The 22,964-nt window shown below is 47.9% G+C and overlaps 2 protein-coding genes and 1 long non-coding RNA gene across 5 annotated transcripts in view; 2 read left to right on the plus strand and 1 right to left on the minus strand.

Moving 5' to 3' along the window:
• Positions 1–2,448, plus strand: part of ZNF395 (zinc finger protein 395) — a 38,539-nt gene extending 36,091 nt beyond the window's left edge. For all 3 annotated transcript variants that reach the window (XM_079927774.1, XM_079927775.1, XM_079927776.1), the window contains exon 10: positions 209–2,448. In XM_079927774.1, the coding sequence (XP_079783900.1) occupies positions 209–320 (112 nt within the window). In that variant the 3' untranslated portion in view covers positions 321–2,448. The remainder of the gene's footprint in view (positions 1–208) is intronic.
• Positions 2,449–6,773: 4,325 nt separating this feature from the next.
• Positions 6,774–21,142, minus strand: PNOC (prepronociceptin; the record flags this gene model as incomplete). Its single annotated transcript, XM_079927781.1, has 3 exons — positions 6,774–6,859; positions 10,263–10,656; positions 21,017–21,142. 3 exons carry the CDS (start codon positions 21,140–21,142, stop codon positions 6,774–6,776), a joined length of 606 nt encoding a protein of 201 aa, XP_079783907.1.
• LOC307189600 overlaps positions 17,756–22,964 on the plus strand; it is a 160,712-nt gene continuing 155,503 nt past the window's right edge. The window contains exons 1-2 of the long non-coding RNA XR_013829208.1: positions 17,756–18,164; positions 18,958–19,018. This is a non-coding gene — a long non-coding RNA (uncharacterized lncRNA). The remainder of the gene's footprint in view (positions 18,165–18,957; positions 19,019–22,964) is intronic.

The following is a 22,964-nucleotide window of genomic DNA, read 5'->3' on the forward strand; positions in this document are numbered from 1 at the left end:
CTGAGGCCTCCCTTCTGGCTTCGGTCCCCGCCCGACCCTCATCCGCAGGGTCAGAGCCCCAGGGAACCACCCTGGGTGCGGGGGAGAGGAGGCTGGTCCTCTGGTCCCGGGGGCTCCCACCCCTTCCCACCACCGCTTCTGGCTCAGCCTCGGGCCCGGCCGCGCTCCAGCCAGTGCGTGACTGTCCCCTCGTTGCTCCGCCTTGCAGGAAAGCCCGCGGGGAGGCTAAGAAGTGCCGCAAGGTGTACGGCATCGAGCACCGGGACCAGTGGTGCACAGCCTGCCGCTGGAAGAAGGCCTGCCAGCGCTTCCTGGACTGAGCTGTCCAGCAGCCCTGCCCGGCGGCCAGAGGACAAAGGCAGACGCCTCCTAAGCCCTCAGCAGAAACCTAAAAGCTAAAGCGTGGACATTGGGAGTTTGGGCTCTATTGGCTAAGGTTTAATACTTAAAACGTTTTTCCCTCCCTCACGGGAACGTTTTATTTAAAAAAAACAAAACAAAAAAAAAACCCCATGAAAATATTTTTCCCCCCTAAAATAGAAGAGAGCCAAAACTGACCAAGGGTATTCTGCAGCGAACCAGAGACCAAAGAACTGATTCCGCTCCCCCCCCCCACCCCCCGGCCCGTCTCCCTAGGGGATTAGTTTGTCCGTAAAGAAAGAAGGAACAGCTCATTCTGTTTCCTGCTGAGGTGGTGAATTCTTTGCTTTCTCCACTCTTCCAGAAGGGACTGTAAGCAAGATGGATTTACTTTTCTTTAAAAAAAAAAAAAAGAAATTTCTGGCTGATGACTCAGAGAGCAGGGCCTGCCGAGGCTGGTTGGGGGGAGAGCGGGGGGAATCTGGGGGCTTTGTAAGGTGCAGCGGCCCTCTTCTCCGCCCGAATGTGGGAGAAGGGAGACCTTGTCCTCACCCGTCAGCTTCTGTGGAAGTCGAAGGAAAACCATTTTCCTGGTGATGACTGTTTGAATCTGGGTTCCCTGACGTTGAATTGCAGCCCAACCGATATTGTATGGCTTCTTCTCCAAGCCCAGACTCGTAGGTTTGTAAAGACTGTCCCCAAATAGCTGAACCAAAAGGCTCAAAGGAATTCACGTTGCGCGGTGTGGCAGTTAAACACTACCTTGATCACCCTTTCCTGTTTTCTTGAGGAGAGACCAGAGGGTATATATAGTATTTGTGAGAGTTCTCCCCTGCTCGCCGAGTGAATCCACTCCCCGCCAGCTCTGGAAGACACCCCAGAAACACTTTGTTTTCTGTTGCAGTGTATTCAGAAGCCTCTTTCTGATTAAAGATCCCTTTTGTTTGGCTGAGAGACCCTGCCCCGAGGTAGGTTCCTCTTTGTCTCTGGTTTCACCAGGGATTTTTCCATGTCCCTCCAAGGCCGCAGGGCTGGGCTGGCGGAGAGAACAGACTGAAAGGTAGGTGGCAGCTTCCCCCATTGTGAGAGGGCGTTGAGTGGTCCCCAAAGGGTCCACTGGCTCACCTGCCCCTTTGAGGACCATCTGGTCTCCTTCCTGAGGTGACAAGTAGGACTCTTCAGTCAGTGCAGGAGACTTCTGGTTGGTCCAGTCAGTGTGATGGGGAGGGTCACTTTGATAACGGTGTCACCTTCCCAGATACCTGCTGAGCGCCGTTTCTGCCTGCTGGCAGGATGCAGGAAGTTAGAATCCTGAGGAGGTCACGTGAGGGGGACCGGGGTTGATTTAGCAGCTGCTGGCGCTTCTGGAGACCTCAGGAATGGAGGGGAGCCCGGACTGCGATGCTTGGGAGGTAAATAAGCCAAGCTATTCTTGTTGAGGAGGAAGGAGAGGGGGGTTCCGCGCCGTGTCAGCCAGTGACGGATCCAGGCTGGGTGAGCTGGGCGGAGGGGAGGGCGTGTTTTTGTCTCGAAGCCTCACCTTTGTCTCGAAGCCTCACCTTTGTTCCGAGCAGGACTGGTCTGGGGACTCCTCAGGGCCTGCGTCCCAGATGTCAGGGGCTCAGGGAATCCCACCAGGCCACCCCTCTGGGGCCTGCACAGCGGCGTCCAGCCCTTGGCTGTGAGCGAGGCTGTCCTCCTAGTCCAGGTGGGATCATCTGGCTGCTGAAGCAGGAACCGTGCAGATGCCTTTCAGTCCGAGACACACCTGCAACCGTGCAGGTTTCCGAGTGTTGCAAACAGAATAGGGCTGTGATGTTGTGAAGGGTGATAGTGACCTGGGTTTGGTGAGAGAAGGGGAAGACACTCTTATGCATGAGTGTTTTTGGTGGTGATGGGGTATATTTTTATAATTTAGTCAAAAAAAAAAAAGTATGTGGAATTCTGTCCCTTGGTAAAGCTTGAAACCAGGCCAGCAAGAGGTGCCCTGGGTTCTTCCTGCTGCCCCTTCAAGCTCCCTGATTAAAAGCTAATGCAGGGTGTTGCTGTGCTGACGCCTCGCTTCCCACCCTGTGCATCTGCAGGTCCTCCCTGAGGGGGGAAGGGGCTTCTGAGATGGGGGTGGGGGGAGGCTCAGCCCAGCAGCCTCTTCCCTTCCCTTCTTAATCAGAGCTCTTGCTGGGTCTCGCCTTTAGAAAAGCTGTTTTAATTTCCCCCTCAGTTTGGACTGTGTAGATATAACTGGATATAAAGATTTTCTCTAAGTAAGGCAGGCTTCTTATGTCACTGGTGCACAGGGCAGAAAAGGAAGAGAGAAGAAATTGATGCAACGATTTAAAAACTGAGGGTCTTTTTTTTTTTTTCTTTAATGTTCTGGTGCGGCTTTCCCCGTCAGCATTTGCTCCTGCCTCCTTTCTGGTGGTGGTGGCCTTCTCTGGCCGCCCTCCTCCCGCTGCCCCATCTGTGGCTATCGTGTTGGTTCTTGACGTGTGGTCTGTCCTGGGGTTGTCCCATTCGTCTCTTCTCGGGGGTGGGGGTGGGGGTTTGTGAACTGATCCCGCGATCACGCCTGTTTTCTTCATCTCTGTATCTCTCCCTCCTTCCCGGCCCACCCGGGCGGCAGAATCTGATAGGAGGTAAGAGGCCGCAGGTGCGCGCTGGAAACTAACAGGACGGATTGGCAAAAGCAGGTGTCTTGGGAAACTATTCCAGGGACGTTTCCGTTATTCAGAATATTTCTGGAAGTACCTTTGGAGTCTGTGGTGCCTGCTCTGAACAGCCTTAATGATACCAAATCCGCACCCGTGCTTGCGCATTCAGTGCAGAGAGAGACCGGCGAATAGTAGCTGTGGGCAAATGAGGTCACAGGTGCAAAGCATAAGGACCAACGTGCTAGTAAAATGGCTTGGATTTAATGATCTGACTTCTAAGCCGGCTGTGAAAGCAATTGTGTAATTTCAGAATGCATCCTGAGCGACGTCCTCGTTGTTGCAGTCGGCCCGCGCGGCTCGACTTCTTGGAGGACATAATGAATTTGGATGTGGAAACTCCGATTCGTTTGAAGAAATCTGTCCTGTTACTTTCTGGTCTTTCCAGGTTCTGACTTTACCAGGGGCAAATAAAAAAAAAAAAAGGAGAAGAGGGAGACAAATCCCATCTGTGAACTTGTCTTCTTGGCGCCTTTCCCCCCAGCTGTCTTCCAAGTATTATTTTTACTGTCAAAAAATTTTTTTAAAAATGTGAAATGTAATGTTTTTACAGCAACAATATGAAATATATTTTATAAGGAATAAAATGGTACATTGTCTGATTTAATGTGTGCCTGTCCCTTTGCCCTCTCCCCCCTACAAAGGATAAGATTATCATTGTCCTTGGTGTTAAACAAGTGATAGCCCTGGGGGCGGAGCATACACACTCATTTGCTTATAATAACAACAGGCAACATTATCAGGGACCCAGCCAATTGCTTACATGGATTACCTGAAAAACCCACGAAGGAGTTACTATTGTCAGTCCCATTTTTATTTTTTTTTTAATTTTTTATTTTCAAAATTTATGTTATTAATTTATTTTCTTCTTTTCATCATTCCCATTTTACAGATGAGGAGAGTGAGGCCCAGAGGTTACAAAAACTTGACCAAAGTCATCATCTGGGAAATAATGGCACTCGGATTATAATCTAGGAAGTAACCATTTTCTTTTATTTTTTTCTTTTTAATCTCCAATTTTTATTTTTACAGTTTAATGATTTATCACAAAGCAAACACCAAAGTATCTACCAGTCACTGAAGAAACAGATCATTGCCAGCATTCCAGAAATTGCCTTTGTACCTCAAGCAAAGTGCCACTCCTCTCTTCTGCATAAAAGCAACCACTATTCTTTGACTTTCTATGTCAGTTACTTTCTTGCTTTAGGAAGTAACCATTTTCTCTCCTGCTTGTATTGGCAATGGGGAGATGTTCCTGGCTGTGTACCTGAGTTTGTTGGGGAGTGGGCAAGTGACTAAGGAGAAAATGAGTCACATTCTGCTTATGGAGTGAGCTCTGACCCTAGGGAGTGACATGGGCTGCTTCCTGAATTCATGGGTTCCGTGTCCTATGATTGCCCACGTAGCTGGTGCAGGGCTGGTGTGGGTAGGAGGGGAGCTGGTGCAGAAAGCTATGTCTCGTTCTGGTAGCTCAGGGACTGCTTTACGAAATTGGAGGCCTGTCTGGGATGGTGAGGCATCTCTGGGAGGGGGTTCTAGGGCCCCCTAACAGCACCCAGTGGGGAGGGTGAGGCCACTTGGAGAAGACCCAGGGGACTACATTACCGCCGAAGTCGGTCAAGCTCAGCAGCCTGTGGAGGAGGTTGTCCTTGGCCTTTTCCTCACCTTGGGGTAGAACAGAGGGCTCCTTTCTCCCCCTTCCCTTGTCCTTGCCCCACTTCTCTAAGAAAGCTCCGATAGAATCATTGCTCTGTTGCAGTTGACCCCCTTCCCCCATCCCTCCTTTAAATCAGTTTACTGCCTTTGGGCTTGTCCGTTTGCGGCCCTGGGCCCTCCCAGGCCTACCTTTGTGGCTGCATCCGAGGACTCCCTAACTTTCTGGCTTCCAGTTGGGTTTGACCAACTGGAGACAACAGGCTGGAGCTGGAAGGGAAAGGAGGAGAGAGGAGTTGGGGTATTTGAATCTCGCCGAACCTTTACTGCCCTGCACAGTGAGTGGCCGTTTCCCTACTGACCGCTAGAGGGAGCTACAGTTCTCACTGGGTTCCAGTAATCCCTCACCAGGGCCCCCCCGCCCCCACCCGGTTCCCCAACAGAGCGCCTTATCCTCCCTCCCTTACTGATTTCCCACAGGCCCGTCTACTTCTGTAGATGTTTGACTCTCTGCAGGCGCTCCGTTTGGGTGGACCCGAGGTTTCTTGGCTGAATTGATGATTACACATCGTAACATGTTTCGTGTTAATTGCGACCCAATCCGGGGGTCCCAAACCCGCAGGCTCTACATCACCTGGAACTTGTTAAAAATGCAAATTTCTAGTGAGTCAGAAACTGGGGGTGGTGCCCAGCAACCTGGCCCCCGCCATCCCGCCCGGTCCAGTCACGCAGCTGTGTGTGGGCTTGCATCTGGGGGCTCAGCACAGTCGCGGCGTTTCTGCTCATGTATCTCGCCCGTCACACTTTACATAAAGCAGAGCCTCTCTCTTTTTGCCTCTGCCTCCCAGGAGAGGCAGCTCTGACCGTGTGTCCGGCGTCTGTGCTTCTCACTTCACTTAACAGCCAACAAGGGCTTCCCTGGTGGTGCCGTGGTTAAGAATCCACCTGCCAACGCAGGGGACTCTGGTTCGAGCCCCGGTAAGGGGAGATCCCACATACCGCCGAGCAGCTAAGCCCATGCACCACAACTGCTGAGCCTGCATACCACAACTACCGAAGCCCGCGCACCTAGAGCCCATGTTCCTCAACAAGAGAAGCCGCCGCAATGAGAAGCCCGCCCACCACAACTAGAGAAAGCCTGTGCGCAGCAACGAAGACCCAATGCAGCCAAAAATAAATAAATAAAAAATAAACACATTTATAAAAAACAACAACAAAAAAACAGACAGCCAGTTTCTGCTGTGCAGCGGGGTGATCCACTTATACATATATATATATATTTTTTCATATTCGTTTCCATTATGCTTTGTCACAGGATATTGAGTGTATTTCCCTGTGCTATATAGTAGGACCTTGTTTATCCATCCTATATATAATAGTTTGCATCTGCTAATCCCAGCTCCCACCCCTCCCCCACTTTGCATTTTGGATCATATTCCTGGGTAATTTCTGGATTTAAACATTTCTCTTTGTCTTTTCTTTTAAAAAAAAATATTTATTTTGGCTGTGCCAGGTGTGAGTTGCGGCATGCATGCGGGATCTAATTCCCCCATTAGGGATCAAAACCCAGCCCCCTGCATTGGGAGCGTGAGTCTTAACCACTGGACCACCAGGGAAGTCCCTTTTTGTCCCTGTTTTTACTCTCACTAAAGGCTCTTCAGGAATAAAAATGCTCACTTTTTAAGAAAAAAAACCCAGCCAACCAATTTGCTAATCATTTGCTCAGTATAAGTTTAATGGAGAAATATCTGTTTAAAACAAAGGTCAAAAAGAACAGCTCTTTTACAAACAAGTTATGGCAGTGACGAGTCAAAACCCCACTCTTGATTTCCTGTTCCTTGAACCCACCCCTAGAAGAGGGAAGAGGTGGGTGAGAAGGAAAGATGGGGCTGTTTAAATGTTAGCTGGAAGAATTACAAAAATACACTCTGATGTAGTAACAGGGTTGTCATGAAACATGCCATAGGGGGAGGGGCAGGAAGGAGGGGGGAAGGGAAAGACAACCAGATGGGGCTGGGCCCTGTGGGTGGAGGCCTGGAGACAAGGCCTGCCTCAGGGCCTTGGGGAGGAAGGAATCCTGATTCCCAGCCGGCAGGTCTGGGGCTGGAGACATGCTGATTTGTGGATCACCCGGACACCTGGGGAGACAGAAATGATTACAGTGGCAAATCTGACAGTTTTTCTGACCCTTCAGTTCTGTTTTCCCTAAGCAATAGACAGGAGGCAAAGAAAAGCTATCATTCACATAATTAGCCCCAAAAGCAACAAGAAGGGTTTCCTGTCTCCCTCTACATACCTGCTTTCCTGTCCCCCCGGTCTAGTGGCAGGACCAACAGAATGAAGGGAGGTCTGTGGGCTAGGGCTTGAAAGTCAGAAGGGGAGAACTGCCCAGAAGCAGTTCTCTCATCCCTGGAGTTTGGAATCTGTGTGTGGTAATTCATTTCTTCAGGCTTAAGAGAGCCCTCATTTATGGCTCTCTTTTATAATACAAGTGCTAACTTCACCAATTTCTCACCAGGAGTGAATCTGCTTATTTCCACTGTCTAGAAGTTCAAGGCCAGGGACAGCAGAAGAGAGGAGGGAAGTATAGGGCCAGGGAAAGGGACGGTATATACCACGACCAGTTGTGCACTTTTCACAGGTCTGTCTAGAACTGGTCCTGCACCCCAGCGTCCTTCCTTTCTAGGACATCATTATGTAATAGGGAAGAACTTTTGTATCCTATTACATGTTAATCACTAAAGGGATGTTGCCTATAAGCTTAAGTTATACATAAAGGCCCATCTCTGGGAATCCTGCTTCCCAGGTAATGAGCATTAAGCTAAAATACCTTGGTTTAGCTCACAGGAAACATCCTGACCAGGCCCACCTGTGAATGACTGCAGGGAGGAAGAAATGAACACATCCCCTCTGGAGGCTGATGGGAACCAGGAAATGCTGGACCTTACTCCCTCCCCTTTTAGTATAAAAGGAGCCTGAATTCTAACTCAGGCAAGATGGTTTGGCTCACCGTTTTCTCGGTTTGCTGGCTGTGCGAATAAAGTCATTATGCTTTGTCCCAACAACTCATCTCAGTTATTGGCCTGTCGTGTGGCCGAGCTTAGACCCAGTAACAATTATACTTTCTGAATAAGGTTTTGGTGTGGTTTTTTTTTTTTTAATTTTTTGGCCGCACCGTGTGGCATGTGGGAATCTCAGATCCCCGGCCAGGGATTGAACTCACAACCCCCTGCGTTGGAAGCACAGAGTCTTAACCACTGAACAGCCAGAGAAGTCCCTGAATAAGGGCTCTTTATCCCGTGTGTGAGGTGACGCCATTTCCTCCAGTCTTCTAAATCTAGGTCGGTGTTGGATGTCTCGGGGGTCCAGAACAGCCTGGCAACAGGAGTCCCCCAGCCGTGGAGAGATCTCAAGCATGTGTGGGGCTGGTTGGAGTATGTATAGGCGAAGAAAGACAGGCTTAAGGGACTCCTAAATACACATTTGCACTGGAACTCAGCAACCATGAATGTGTGGAAAAAAGAATGAGTGAGATGGTCACAGGAGGAGAGCAATCAACAACACCCAAATGAGCTGGTTAATATCTGCAGTGTTTCCATCAAGAACTTTACATCTTGAGCAAAGCCACAGACAGAAGCTGGTTACCGGTTATGTTTCAGTGCCGCTCAGTTGGAAGCTTAATAGATAACTAGAAAAACCAATTTTACCTGAAGAGGGGCTCAAATAGTTTTTGTTTTGTTTTTTGAAATAAATTGATTCTTGCTAATGTGACTGATTCTGAACTGTCTTTAGGTAAAGAAAATGGTTGCAGTTCAGAGTTCGACATGTCTTCAGTGTTCCTTGAGGGTCCCTTTAAAGGAGACTATCTTTAAGATTTGAAAGAATTCAATCCATGCTAGCTCTGAAAGATTTACCGTTAGGTCCTGTGCAGGAATGGCTTAGGAAAAATAGAATGCTTGTAAAGGATCCAAGAATATGACTTCAGAAACAGTGCAGGTTAATTCAGGGCCTTCGGAGATTAGTCATTCTGCTAAAATAAACGCGGCGGCCTTCGGCTCACAACTTAATACACATACCCGTATTTGGCCATGGATGTTTTGCAAACAAGCCAGCCTACCTGCAAAGCACTACGTGGGCTGCCTCCCTGCTAAAGCGTGGATGCCAAAGATTCACCCGTGTATTCATATACTTTGAAGGAAGATTTTTAACCATCTGGCTACCTTTGACGTACGGGAAGCAAAATAACACAGCACATGCAGATTTTTTCCTCTTATGCCTCCGAGTCAGGGAAAAGCCCCCGCCTGGGTAACAATGTCTGGGGAAAGTTTTTGACCAACTGATTAGTTCTTTCTGTTAGGGGAAGTCTCTAGACTGTTTAAGGAAAGATATGAGATCCTGCAGATAAATCATATTCCCACACATGAATTCAGGCATATATGCTTGACGGTTGGGATTTTCTTAGATTTTCAGACAATTCCACTGTGCTGGTTCCCTGTGCCACTCAAAGTTACGTATAAGTTGATGGGCTGAGGAAAGCTGAGTTTGTAATGCCTGGGCAATAAATTAGCATCTCTGATGTTTATCATCTGGTCTGCATTATAGGTACATGTATAAATGTGTCTATGGGGGTAAGAACATACCAGAAGGGAGAGAGGAAAAGGGCGAACAAACAAACACAAAACAAAAATGGCACCTGGAAAGAGGCAAAAACTGAGGAGAGATGATGATCCCTGAGTCCCTCTTCCAAAAGCGACTCAGGTCACTTGGGCCAGATTCTCAAAGCCTTGCTCAGGTTCCATTGGCTGCAAAGAATCAGCCCGTCTCTGGCCAAGTGGTCAGATGGACGAGTGATGTGTGGAAGAAAGAAAGGCAGAAAAGTGTCCTGACAAGAACTGGTCCTAACCAGAACTCCTTGACTGGGGGAGATTGGGAAAGTTTAATGGTTTCCATGGAAGCCAGTCACCTTGAGATACAGGGGGGTAAGGGAAGGGACAGCTAAGCCATCTTTGAAGGTGAAATAGCAACATCACAGCCACAGAAATCAGACTCTCTGCGAATGGCTAAGCGTAGGTCCAGTTCTCCGTTCTTAGTCTCGGAGGAAAGGTGAGTGAATGGTTTCTATGGCAACCAGATAGGAGGATTGGTCCACTTAACTGTCCCCATAGAAACTAAGCTCCTGGAGAGCTATAGAGGAATTAGTTATCTCAATACACTACTATTATCCCCATGGTAACCAGTCTCTTAATGGCAGTGGTCAGTGTCGAGAACACTCCCAGGAAAATCTTTGCTCCCAGAGAGAAGGTGGGCAGGAGGTAGGCAGGTGGGTTTACCTCCCAGGCCTCCCAGGAGCTGAACCCCTGGAGGTGGTGTAGGGTGTGCGTATGTGTTTGGGGGCCAGCGTGCTTCCCCAGGCCAGGGAGGATGGCTAAGGCAGGGGTGGAGGAGTTTTCGTTTCGCCCCCAGCTCATTCGGGCCCCACTCACTCATGGGTTGAAGTGGACGGTACAGCTGGGAGGGACTCCCCTTCCGGCTACGCATTACCATGCTGGTTCAGGGTGCGCCGGCGCTGGCTGGACTGCATGCTCAGGACCAGGTACTGCCTCATAAACTCACTGAACCGCTTCTGGTTGGCCAACTTCCGGGCCGACTTCCGGGCTCCGGTGAAACCCCCGAACCTCTTCTGCAGCTGCCTCTGTTCCATGCCCCCCACCTCCTCCATGCCGGGCTCTGTCCCTTTCTGAGCTTGGAAGAGGCTCCTGACACGGGGCATTCTCTTCAGATGCTGCATCTCAGAGACTCTTGGCTGGTCAAGAGCAGCTACCACGTGGTCTGGGTCAGCAGGGCTGAGCTGCCAGGAGCCCCTCGCCATGACCTTGGTGCACGGAGTCCAGAGAGGGCCGGAGAAAACCTTCCCTTCACACTCGAGGATGCACACCTGCAAAGATGGAGGTGGAGGAGGGAGAGAGACGAGGGACAGCTATTGGTCCAAGGCAATGAGGAGATCAAGCCCACGAGGAGATCCAGTCCTTCTGTCGTCTACTTTGGTGCCAACGCACGTGCTCCTGAAGCACCCATTTATCAAGTACCGTGCAGCAGTTTTGCATGCAGTTATTTAAGTGCGTAGAATTTCAGAATTGGAAAGAAGCAGAAAACTAGCCCGGCTCTGTCATTTCACAAAGAAAACTGGGGCTCAGGGAGGTGAGGTTAACTCACCACAGGTGACACAGCAAGTTAACAGAATGAATGCACCAAACCTGCACCGCGTTATAGCCCTCGTCGGGTTTTTGGAGCCAAACACAGCTCATCAGGTCACCCATAAAGAAGAATTTTATTTTGTTGTCTTATCAAGCTTAGGAGAGGTCAGATCGGTTTAAGAAACTGGGGATTTCTTAAGTATGTAGTATGTAGTGTGTAGTATGTAGTCACGTGGTTAAATCTGCATGGTTACTTTAAGGTCACTAGGTAAAGATCAACCTTGGTGTGATTCATTTTTCACCTCACACACACTAGTCATCACTATCTGTGCATCAGTTACAGAAAATGGGGGTCAAACAGACTTGTGGTTGCCAAGGGGGAGGGAGAGTGGGGGAGGGATGGATTGGGAGTTCGAGGTTAGGAGATGCAAACTGTTACGTATAGAATGGATGGATAACAAGGTCCTACTGCATAGCACAGGGAACTGTATTCAATGTCCTGGGATAAACCATAATGGAAAAGAGTATGAAAAAGGATGTATATATGTGTATAACGGAGTCACTTTGCTGTACAGCAGAAATTAACACAACATTGTAAAGCAACTATACTTCAATAAAAAAATTTAAAAAAAAAGAAAATGGGGGCCAAGACCTTGGGATGTAGGCAGGTTGGGCATTCGGGGAACATCGGACACAATCCAGTAGACCCGCCAGCCCCCGAGGAACTCCTGCTGCTTCTCTGTCTCTCCAGGCATCTCCATTTCTCATCCAGACTACCAACCTGACCATGATATCTCCCACCCTCCTGACTGGTCCTGGCCTTGGCCCTTTCCTCCCACGTTCCGGTCTCCGATTAGGTCTCCTGGAAGCCTCTGCCTCCAACTTTTTTTTTTTCCTATTTGCTGTTTTGACTTCACCCTGAATGCTCCTCTCTGTGTTTCTGGCCTTAGCCAGATGGAAACCGCCTTTCAACCTGACCTTGACATCATGGTCAGCAGGAAGCGGCAGAGCCCTCCGTCAGACCTCGGAGTCTTTGCTTGGCTTCCAGGGCATCAAGAGTTACTGCTCTGCCTGGGCAGGTGTGGGACATGAGAAGATGTGTGTGTGCCTCATCGGCCCTACCTGGGGAGCAAAAACATCCACCCAGGGCTTCCCTGGTGGCGCAGTGGTTGAGAGTCCGCCTGCCGTGTCTTCTATCTCCATCAAAATGTCTGACCAACACATTAAGTACAATTTGTTAAGAATAAAGCCCACCTTCTCTTCTGGGGCAGAAGCTACCACCTGCCCATTCTGTACCCATCTCCCCTCTTCCTTACTAAGAGAGCACTTCTGGGACTTCCCTGGTGGCGCAGAGGTTAAGACTCTGCTCTCCCAATACAGGGGGCATGAGTTCGATCCCTGGTCGGGGAACTAGGATCCCACATGCATGCCGCAACTAAGAGTTCGCATGCCGCAACTAAGAGTTCGCCTGCCACAACTAAGGAGCCTGCCTGCTGCAACTAAGACCAGGTGCAACCAAATAAATAAATAAATATTTTTTTTAAAAAAAGAGAGAGAACACTTGTTTTCTTCCTGAAGGCCACATATATGTTTCCCAACCTCCTTTGTAGCCGCAGAGTGCTAACCACTGGACCACCAGGGAAGTCCCTCAGTCTTATTTCTGAATCTTCCTCTCAACACCCCTCATTGCTTCAGGCATATGAGGTTGCTCTTAGTGCCTCAAACACAGCGAGCTCCCTCGCCTTCCCCACATGTCTTTTCTCACTCTGTTCCTTCTGATGGAATAACCTCCTTCCATCTATCCTTTGGGGCCAGCCAGGCTCCAGAGCTACTCCTCAATGACACCTGCTTCTGGCTCCCCGGCTGGAATCGCTCTCTCCTGCTTCTGTGCTCCCACAGAACTTTGTTTTCCACTTGTGGAAATTTGAATGCTTAGTATAATTGTAACACCTTACAAGACAGAATATGACAAGGGACCACATCTTACTCATGGAGGAATCTTCTCCATCCAGTAAATAGGAGGGTTTCAAGTAGAGGTTTGTTACCCTGAGCTGTATTAATAAAGAATTCACTTTATATTTAGCTAAGCGTGACAAACGGAAAACTTTAAAAAAAAAAAAAGAAAAGAAAAAAGATGAGAAAGGGAGTCACTGGAAGAACAGGAGTTGTAGCTAGTTGCAACCAGACTCCAACTCCTCCGGCATTTAGCACAAGCTTCTGATGTAGTGCTTGTCACCCTGTTGCAGCTCTTTGTCTTGTCTGTCCCATTAGACCAGGGTTTTTCACCTGTTTTTGGGTCATGGGCTCTTTTGAGAATCTAATTATTCTCCATAAGGGATTCCCTCCCTTTCACTGTATAACTGCACATTCATGTCACATTTGCCTATAATTTTAGGGGGTTCATACATCTTCTAAAGCCTAGCCATGGACAGGCATCCGTGGACTCCAGGCTTAGGACCTCTTCACTTGGCTGCTAGCTGTGCTGTAGGGAGAACGTGTATGCATTCCAGGCATCTCATAGCTGGAGTACAAAGTGGAGTCCATAGTGAGGATGTGAAATGAAGAGAAACAAGAGGAGGAAGAGGGGTTCTGCAGCTGAGGTCGCCCAATGGTCACACTGGGAGATGCCTCAACTCTTCTTGTGCATCATCAAGGCATTGCATAGACTCCTTGGGCAACACCTGGTCCAATGGGTCCTACACCTGGGTGTGAATCTGAATCATCTGCAGAACTTTTTAAAACACAGAATTTCATAACCCAGTTAAACCTCTGAGGAATAGAACCAGGGTTTAAAGCTTATTTTTACAAAACTCAGGTAACTGTGAGATTTGCCCAGGTTTGGAAATGACCAGTGTGGTCCATGTTCGCATGTTATAATGAGGTTCAGTAATGGGTCCAAAACTACATGGTGAAATAACAGTATAACCTGAACAGAACTCCAACGTTTCAAGTCCCAACCCAGGACACCTCCTAGTCAGTGACTTCTCTGTGCTTGCAATATGAAATGGTGGAAACTAATGGGAAAATAAGGATTCTATGAGACCAAAAAGTAAGGTTCTGATGGGGAAATTGCTTATTTTCTGCTGGACCAGAGAGAAGAAAGAGGTGGTATCCAGTGGGAGTGTTACTCTCACTCTCCTTCACTGGTAAGGTTTCCAAGGAACACCTTTGCCCAGACCACCTGCTGGCCAGAGGTGGTGAGATTGGCCCCTACTGATACACAAGATTTTTTCGAGTATGTCTTTTCCATTTAGAGTTTCCTCAGAGATGCTGACAACTCAGTGAGATACATAGAGAAACCAGTTTTTCACACCCACAGACTCACTGGGTAAGAAAGAACGATGGGCAAATTCCATAGATGGGGAGGGTGGACTCTAGAACAATGGAGCTGCAGACTTGAGTGGTCTTTATGAACCCTACTGGGGTTTGTTAGAATGCAAATTCTTAATCTATACCCCTGGAGATTCTGATGCAGTAAACTGAGGGTGGGCTCCAGGAATTTGCATTTTCACGCATTCCAGGCGATTCTGAGGCTGGATTACACTTTGAGAAACCTTGCTTTGGAACTGGCTCTGAGGAGGAAGAAACCATCAGGGAACATGGTGGTTGGGGGCTCCTTCAGAGAGTCACTTGGGTCTGTACTACACCTGCTCCTGAAACACTTTGAAGAAAACTGGGTAGAACCAATTTGTAGTTTGTTCTTTTAGATCATCATCCTATCGGGTTATTGCTCTACAGCAGTGGGTCTCAATCGGGAGCAGTTTTGCCCCCCAGGGGACATTTGGCAATGTCTGGAGACACATTTGGTTGTCACACAGTGGGTGGGAGCAGGGAGGCTACTGCTATCCAGTGAGTAGAGGCCAGCTGTTACTGAACACAAGGTTGTGTGCCCGACGCACAGTGATGCCAGACGAACCGAAACACTGGCGTCTGGAACAGAGAAGGGTTTATTGCAGGGCCAAGGGAGAACAGGTGGCTCATGTTCAAAAATCCCAAACCCCCTGATGGTTTTGGGGGAGAAGTTTTTAATAGGCAAAATTTAGGGTGAAGGCTGCAGGGTGTGTGACTTTGTTCTGATGTGTTGGTGGTGAGGTAACAGGTGCTCCAGGAATCTTGTGCTCAGCCTGGAGTCACCATCCTCCTAAGGATGAGGGCCTTAGTTCCCACAGAAGAACACAAAGGTATTGTTATACGTATCCCTTGAGGAGGAACCCTGCCCCAGGGCTGCACTATTGTTTGATTGCTCCTCCCTTCCCCCTGATTAACAACTGTTTGAACCTACCCTTTGGAACTCAGGGAAAGTTCTGGAGGCTGGATGAAGCCTATTTCCTACAAAAAAAGAAATGAGGGACACAGAAAGGATTTGTACCCAGGAGGGTCCCACAGAGTCCTGCTCTGTTTCACAGGGACACTAGCAAACATCCTACAATGCATAGGACCACCCCCTCCTCCCCAACAAATAATTATCCAGCCTAATATATCTACAGTGATGAGTCTGAGAAACCGTATATTACAGAGTCAAGGAGATAACAGGAAAGCATGGGTAGCACTGGGAAAGCCAGTAGAAGTGAAACAGGAGGGAAGGGAGCAGGGCATAACCTCTCAAAGAATAATATAGCCCTAGAAGATATGACATAAACAGGTTAGAACCAACTAGGTCCAAGACGGTGGAAGAGTCGACTTCCAGTGGAACGTTGAGCCTCATTACACACTCACTGTAATACATTAACATCTAAATGACACACCTACAGGTGCCATGACAGTTCCAGGGCTGACCGTAAAAGGTCAAAAAGTGGGCGGTGGTCCAATTCCTGGACGTCTCCTCCCCCTCTGCAAAATAGTTGGAATAATCCTCCCGTTCAGGAGCCTGTGAAATTACCCAGCCCATAAAAACTAACCACCCCATATTTCGGGGCCTCTCTCCTTCTGAAGTGGCCCACACTGTTTGTGGAGTGTGTTTCTCCCAGGGCCGTTCTCACCTTTTGAGAGGGACTGCATTCTGTCTATGGAATGTGTATCTCTCTAAATAAATCCACTTCCTACCTTTCACTTTGTCTTTTACTGAATTCTTTCTGAGATGAGACATAAAGAATCTGAGTTTCATTAAGTCCTGAGACCAGGTGTGTGATCTCCATTAAAAGACCATGGGTTCCAGTCCCAGCGCCAGTGTTTCAAGTCCCAATCTGAGTTGTGCGGTTTCAGAAGCGTAGAGGTGAAATGGACCGTTGGAGCACACTCCGTGGGATCCTCACCGAATAGGAGCCTCAAAGTGCTGGCTGTATTGTTCTGCTCCTTCCATTTACAGAAACAGGTGGAAGCCGTTAAGCCCAGAGGCTATCAGATCTCCTGTGAGCCCCTGAGTTTCTAAGCCCAGATGGTAATTAGGTTGTGTGTCAATCAGAGAAAATGAAATTCTACCATCAAACCACATGCAGAGCCCACACCGAGGCTCAACGTACTATTAGATGAATTAGGTGCTAACAAACTCGTCTCAATTCTTGATTTAGGAGAAGGTTTTGGGCAGAAATGAGGAATCCAAATTCGCGACAGCATTTGTAGCACCAGATGGGCATAGGAACTTAATGCCTAAACTCTCTGGGCTGAGGGACCCACCAGCTTCTTTCCAGAGATGGGTTAATGGTCCGTTAAGTGAGCTGGACACATTTTCACAGCCCACACTGATGACATGGCCATATTAAGCCACAGTGCCGAGGAGCATCTGGAAAGTCCCAGACTGGTGCCAAATTGATCTGTAAAGCTGGGCTTGGGAGGAAACTGAGCAAAAGGCCGTTTGGATGTCTGGGATCGAAGATGAGGGAAACAGGCCCACGAGCCCATTGGAAGGAAAAGAAGCAGCTCATTGAGTTTGTCACGTTTCTGCCACTAAGGAATCCAACCACTTCTGACAGAGAGACATTTGAGATCTATTTGCTTTAGGAGGTCTGCCAGAATATTTGAGGGCCAACGCAAGCAGGCCAGCAGAGGAATAGTACAAAAGAAAAACGTATTAGGAACTCCGACTGCAAGTCAACAATTAAGAATTTTCATGTAATGAAGACAAACTACTAGCGGAAGGTAGTTTCTTCTGCTTTTAATAGAGTTTTAGGGAATTTAAATAAATTTCCCCAGACCTTTCTTGGGAGTCACCTTCTTTGTCTCTGAAACAACTCAGTGAATCTAGTTTTTTTCTTCTTAAGCCGATGGTGTTAGTACCGTTCACAGTTTAGCTGAAAGCTCAGGATATTGCAATGGTTTGGGGGTGTGTGAATAATTTACTGACCAAAATGATAGTCTACCAAAAAGACAACCATACTTGGACCATTGCCCTGGAATGAGAAATAAAGAAATTTTTGATGAAGCCAAGGGTCCAGAGGGTCCTGGGAATAGCTCAGGATTATACCATTTTGTGGAGGGATTGGGGAGCTGACCCTTGCCTAAATGTCTGAGTCCCCCATCATTCACAGAGTGGACATACTCAAGGGTTGAAATGAGATGTGGTTGCCTCAATTCTAGGCATCTCATAAAACTTAAAAAAAAATAGGTTAAAAGTGAATACAAGCTAGAAACCAAACAGTCAGGCAGCCAGGTCCTCTGGGGGTCAGCAGGCACTGGTAGGGATTATCCCTCACTGTGAGGCTAGACCTGGCCATTTTCTAACAGTGTTGTCTGGACCCCAGAGATTGAAGATGCTATGAAGAAATGGAAACAGGCTCCAATTTCTTTCCTGGCTTTGAAAGACACCAGTGTAAAAACTGTGCAGTGCCTGCACCTATTAGGACACTAAAGGTCTTGCAGTTTTACAATTTCCGTGGGACCTCTTAACTGAGTACTGCTCTGTGCCACACACTGCAACCTGCTGGGGATACCCAGAATAATCAGCAAAGAAAGCTCATACCTGGTGGTGAGAGACTAGCCGATGCAAGTAATCATCAGAGAGCAAAGGAGCTAGGGGCTGGCTCAATTGGGGCCAGGTGGAGAATCAGCAAAGATTCTCCTACCAGGTGAAACCTAATCTGGGTTTTGAAGAATGAGTAGGATTTATTGGCTGGGGGAGGAGGGAGAGCCATGAGCAAGATAGCAGGTCAGGTTTGTGGAGCCGTGGAAAGGGAAGGGAAGCCTGGATTTCCCAGAAACTATGGAAAGTGATGGAAGCCCAGCAGAGAGGAGGTGAGGGGTGTACCTTTGGGCGTTACCTGCTGTCTGGGGAGAGCGGACGGCCTGGAAAGTGGATGCAGCATCTCAGAAGGAGGTAAGAAGCAGGGAATCTTGGCGATTATGTTCATGGGGCAGGAAAAGGAACAGGACCGCAACAGGAGGCAGAAAAGGAAGAGTCACAGTGGGGAAGAGAGCCGGGTTCACCCAGAGGGGACGAGGAGAGGAAGCCTGCACATCTGCCGGGGGTTCTGTGGTTAGGAGCTGCTGGTGACCTCCGAGAGCAGCTAAGGAGTGAGGCAGAGGCAAGGGACTCGAAGTCACAAGTGTAGATACTCTTTCAAAAACATGACAACGGAGGGAAGGAAAGAGCAAGTGGGAGAGGGGAAAAAGGAGAAATTCCCAGCAGGAAAATCAGTGGTACAAAGGAAGAAGGAAGGAAGGGCAGGAGGACAGATCCTGAGATGGCAATAAAGAGGCTGGAGAGAATCTGTCCCTGGTGGCCTCTGTTGTCTCAGAACAGGGCTCCCAAGGTCAAGGTGTCCCGGAGTGGGAGAATCAGAGTGCTTCCCAGTCAGGTGCGATGTTTATTACAAACAAATCACCTAAATCCATGAATGCTTTACTTTGTAAAAAATAAATTAGAGTAGACTTCGGGTTATCCTTACAGTTGAGGTCCTAACACTTTTTTTTTTTATTGTGAGATACACATATCATCAAATTTAGCGTTTGAACCCTTTTTAAGTGTACAGCTCAGTGGTATTAAGTATTGATATATTCACATCGTTGTCCTACCATCACCTCCCCCAACCATCTCTAGAACTTTTTCCTTTCCCCAAACTGAAACTTTGTACCGGTTAAACACTCACTCCCCTTTCCTCTTTCCCCAGCCCTTGGCAATCCCCATTCTACTTTCTGTTTCTGCGAATCAGACGACTCTAGGAACCTAAGGTAAGTGGAATCATATAGCATTTGTCCTTCTGTGATTGGCTTAGTTCACTTAGCATACATCTTCAGGGCTCATCCATGCCGTAACATGTGTCACAATTCCCTTCCTTTTTAAAGCTGGATAATATTCAACTGTATGCATAGACCATCTTTTCTTTATCCATTCATCTCTCGATGGTCGGTTGAGTCATTTCTACCTTTTGACTCTTGTGAGTAATGCTGTTATGAACATGGGTGTACGAATATCTGTTCGAGTCCTAATGCTTTTTTGAGTGGGAGATAAAGGGTTGCAGTTAAAACTCGTGATTCAGGAATTGTTCACAACTTTCAGTCTTGTCTAGGCTGCAACCTCAGAGCCTTAAAAGTGTGGCGATTATGAGATTATTGCTTAATCAACTCCTTCACTGGTTTACGTGTAAACTAGTTGTCTGCTCTGTTTACTAAGACCAAGGGAAAGGTTTTGTTTTGGGTGAAATTTTAAGCCTCTCTGGGCTGCACAGAAAAGGCAGGTGGGCCTTCTGTGTTCTAGCCAAACTCAGCTTTTCTCAGTTCCTTAATTGCCGCTCCAGTCCCCTGAAAGGCATTTGCACCTGTGCCCCCTCCCCTCCCCCACACCTCCCTCCATTACCTGGGCACCTGGGGCTCTTCCTCCCTGCCTCTTCACTCCAGATCTTCTTTCGGTTTCCTTAAAGACTTAGTTCCTCCAAAAGCCCCCTCTGCCCCTCTAGACTAGGTTGGGGTCCCCTGTTCTTGCTTCCCCGGGGCTCAGTAATTACGCTCATGGAGGGATTGGGGGTTCTTCTCTCCCACCAGTTGCAAAAGCCATCCATCCGCTCACCTCAGGGCCCTTGGCCTAGTTCAGTGCTCAGCACATAGTAGGTGCTCCGGAAACCCATGATAGCTGAATGAGGAGGATGGATGAACTTTGAATAGGTTCTCTGGGGATGCGCTTCATGATTCGGTGGTTATTACTGTTCAGAAAACAGACTTGGAAACCATTGAGCTGGCATAGGAGGAGCTTGCTGTTTGGGTGCGTCGGGGGCCGTGTCTGCTCACGTTAGGGTGTTATCCCAGCGTGAGTACTTGGTTCCTATATCTGTACGCTTGCCTTAAGGAACAGCAGGCGAAAGTTTGTTCTTAAAGGTTGAGGAGTTTCAAACATGGCATCTTTTGAAAAGAGTTTACTTGACTACAAAGAAAAAGTAATTGAGTTATATTGGATTTAATAGGAGAGGAATAACTAAACTATAATGCAAGCAGTTGACAAAGCAGCTTACTTAGTAAAAAGAAATTTAGTGCTCAAATCAAAATTTAAAATACGAGAGAGCATTTAGGTGTTCATTGTAGAACTGTCTATAATATCAAAACTGAAGGGCAACATACATGTTCAACAGGAGGGGATTGGTTAAGCAAAGTATACTGTATTCATGGGAAGAAGTAACTTCAAATAATGTTAATAACGGGAAAATTATCCTTGTGTAACATAGCAAGTGAAAAAACTAGGATTCTTTCTCTGGTGGGATTAAAGGTGATTTAAATTTTTTTTTTTATAGTTTTTGGAATTTTTCAAATTCTCTAGAATGAGTATGCATTATTTTTTTATTTTTTTGCGGTACGCGGGTCTCTCACTGTTGTGGCCTCTCCTGTTGCGGAGCACAGGCTCCGGACGCGCAGGCTCAGCGGCCATGGCTCACGGGCCCAGCTGCTCCGCGGCACGTGGGATCCTCTGGGACCGGGGCACGAACCCGCGTCCCCTGCATCGGCAGGCGGACTCTCAACCACTGCGCCACCAGGGAAGCCCAGTATGCATTATTTTAATGATGGGAACAAAATGGCAGCATGGGTGGGTCTTTATATGAACGTGGTAAAGTGCAAAGGTGACAGGGTTTGCTTTCAGAAGATGCTCAAGTCCACATCTGTTTCCTACAGACCGTCTGACACTAGGAGAGTCACGTGACCTTGGGGGGAGGGAGGGGAAGACAGGCCTGCTCCTGGACCTACCTCAAGGTCGAAGCTGTTAAGAGCGGGGCGGAGCTTCTCTCTGCAGGCCATACAGTCCTTCTGACAGCTGCTGGACACGCTGGAGAAGAGGCTGAGAAGCAGGAGGTCACAAAACAGGATTTTCATGGTGCAGGAGCTGGAAGCAGGATGCTAAAACACAAGTGAGGGCGGGTGGCAATTAGCACAGCCCTTCTGTGGGGGCCAGTAGGGGCTGGAGACCCTCACATAGGGGACGCGGGAAAGACACTCTTCTGGGGGGACAGTGCAGCCGGGCCTGAGATTCCACCTCCCAGGAGGGAGTGGACTGTTGAGAGCACAGGTGGCCCAGGCCTGTCTGCCAGGCATAATGTTCATGCAGGGCTGGTGTCTGGGCTCCTGGGGGGAGCACCCCTGCGATTCCTGCCACTCAGCTGACCTCCACGTGCACAAACCCTTCCAGGGAGCTAAAGGCCTCACTTTGCGACTTACCAGTGTGTGGCCTGAAGACAACCTCTCCCAGCCTCAGTTTTCATAACTCTAAAAGGGGAATAGTGGTACCCACCTTGTCCCAGGGCTATTGCAAAGATTAGACCCATAAGGGACGTTTTGCAAAGTGCGGTGATGAGTGAGATGTGTAAAATAGATTTATGTGTGACCGATCCTCCCCAGACTCCCCTGCCTCTGCCAGGAATGCCCCGAGGCCCAGAATTCACTCTTCCAGGACGGTTCTGCTAGGTTCCTTGTCTGTTTCCCCTGCTAGACGTGAGCCAGCTTCCTGAGCACAGAGCTAATATGTTCACCTTGCTAATCCGTGCAAAGCACAGGACGAGGCTTTGCAGAACCAGGCTTTGGAGTTATCTATTGAAAAATGAACAAAGAGGGACTTCCCTGGTGGTTCAGTGGTTAAGACTTTGCCTTCCAATTCAGGGGACGTGGGTTTGATCCCTGGTCGGGGAGTTAAGATCCCCCATACCTCACAGCCAAAAAACCAAAACATAAAACAGAAGCAATATTGTTACAATTTCAATAAAGACTTTAAAAATGGTCCACATCAAAAAAAAATCTTAAAAAAAATGAACAAAGGGACTATTCTAAGGTAATAGCTCTAATGGTTATTAGTTAGATCAGTTGTTTATATTCTTTATGTAGGATTGTCTCAAAGGTGTACAGTTCTTCCTGTTTCCCTTTAAATTTTTCCTGTGATCGAGTCTCCTGAATCAGAAAGCTATTTTCTTGGACTCCATCGCTTTGGGTCCCTGTAGAACCATCTTTATTTGGAGGATGAAATGGAAAGAGGAACAAGGGAACTTTCTGGAAATGTGAATGTTCTTGATTGAGGTGTGGGTCACAGGGGTGTATACGTCTGCCAAAAACCCACTGCATTGTACATTTAGATTCTGTGCATTTCACTGTACGTAAATTTTACCTTAATAAGAGTTGAGCAAAGGAAAACAAAAATCATTGCCTTTATTGCTTTTTCATCAGACTGTACTGAGAAAACGTAAAAGCCTTGCTCTTCAAACGCAGTCTGCAGATTAGCAGCATCCCCTGGGATCTTGTAAGAAATGCAGTATTTCAGGCCCTACCCCAACACCACGGAATCTGGATCTTTTTAGTAAGATTCTCAGGGGAGTCATACACATGCTAAAGTTTGAGAAGCAACGGTAGAAGATGCATGTGAAATGGAGCAAGTGAATTGGAGAAGGAGGGGTAGCCAGTGCCAGTGGCCATGTTGAGAGACCACCCCAGCTCTTCTTGGGCATTATCCAAGCATTTCGTACCAAGAGGATGTCGAATGAAAGATGCTCAATCAATGTTGGTTAAGTCAATGAGGTGACATTTGAGATGGCTTTTGAATAATGAGGAAGAGTCTGCCAAGAGGACAGAGAAGAGGGCGTCTGAGAGACACAGAACTACCTCGCTTTTAACTAGTGACTCCAACTTTTCAAAGGCATGTTGGAATCGGGAT

Source organism: Stenella coeruleoalba (genome assembly GCF_951394435.1).
Source record: "Stenella coeruleoalba genome assembly, chromosome: 7".
In the NCBI taxonomy this organism is placed as follows: Eukaryota; Metazoa; Chordata; class Mammalia; order Artiodactyla; family Delphinidae; genus Stenella; species Stenella coeruleoalba.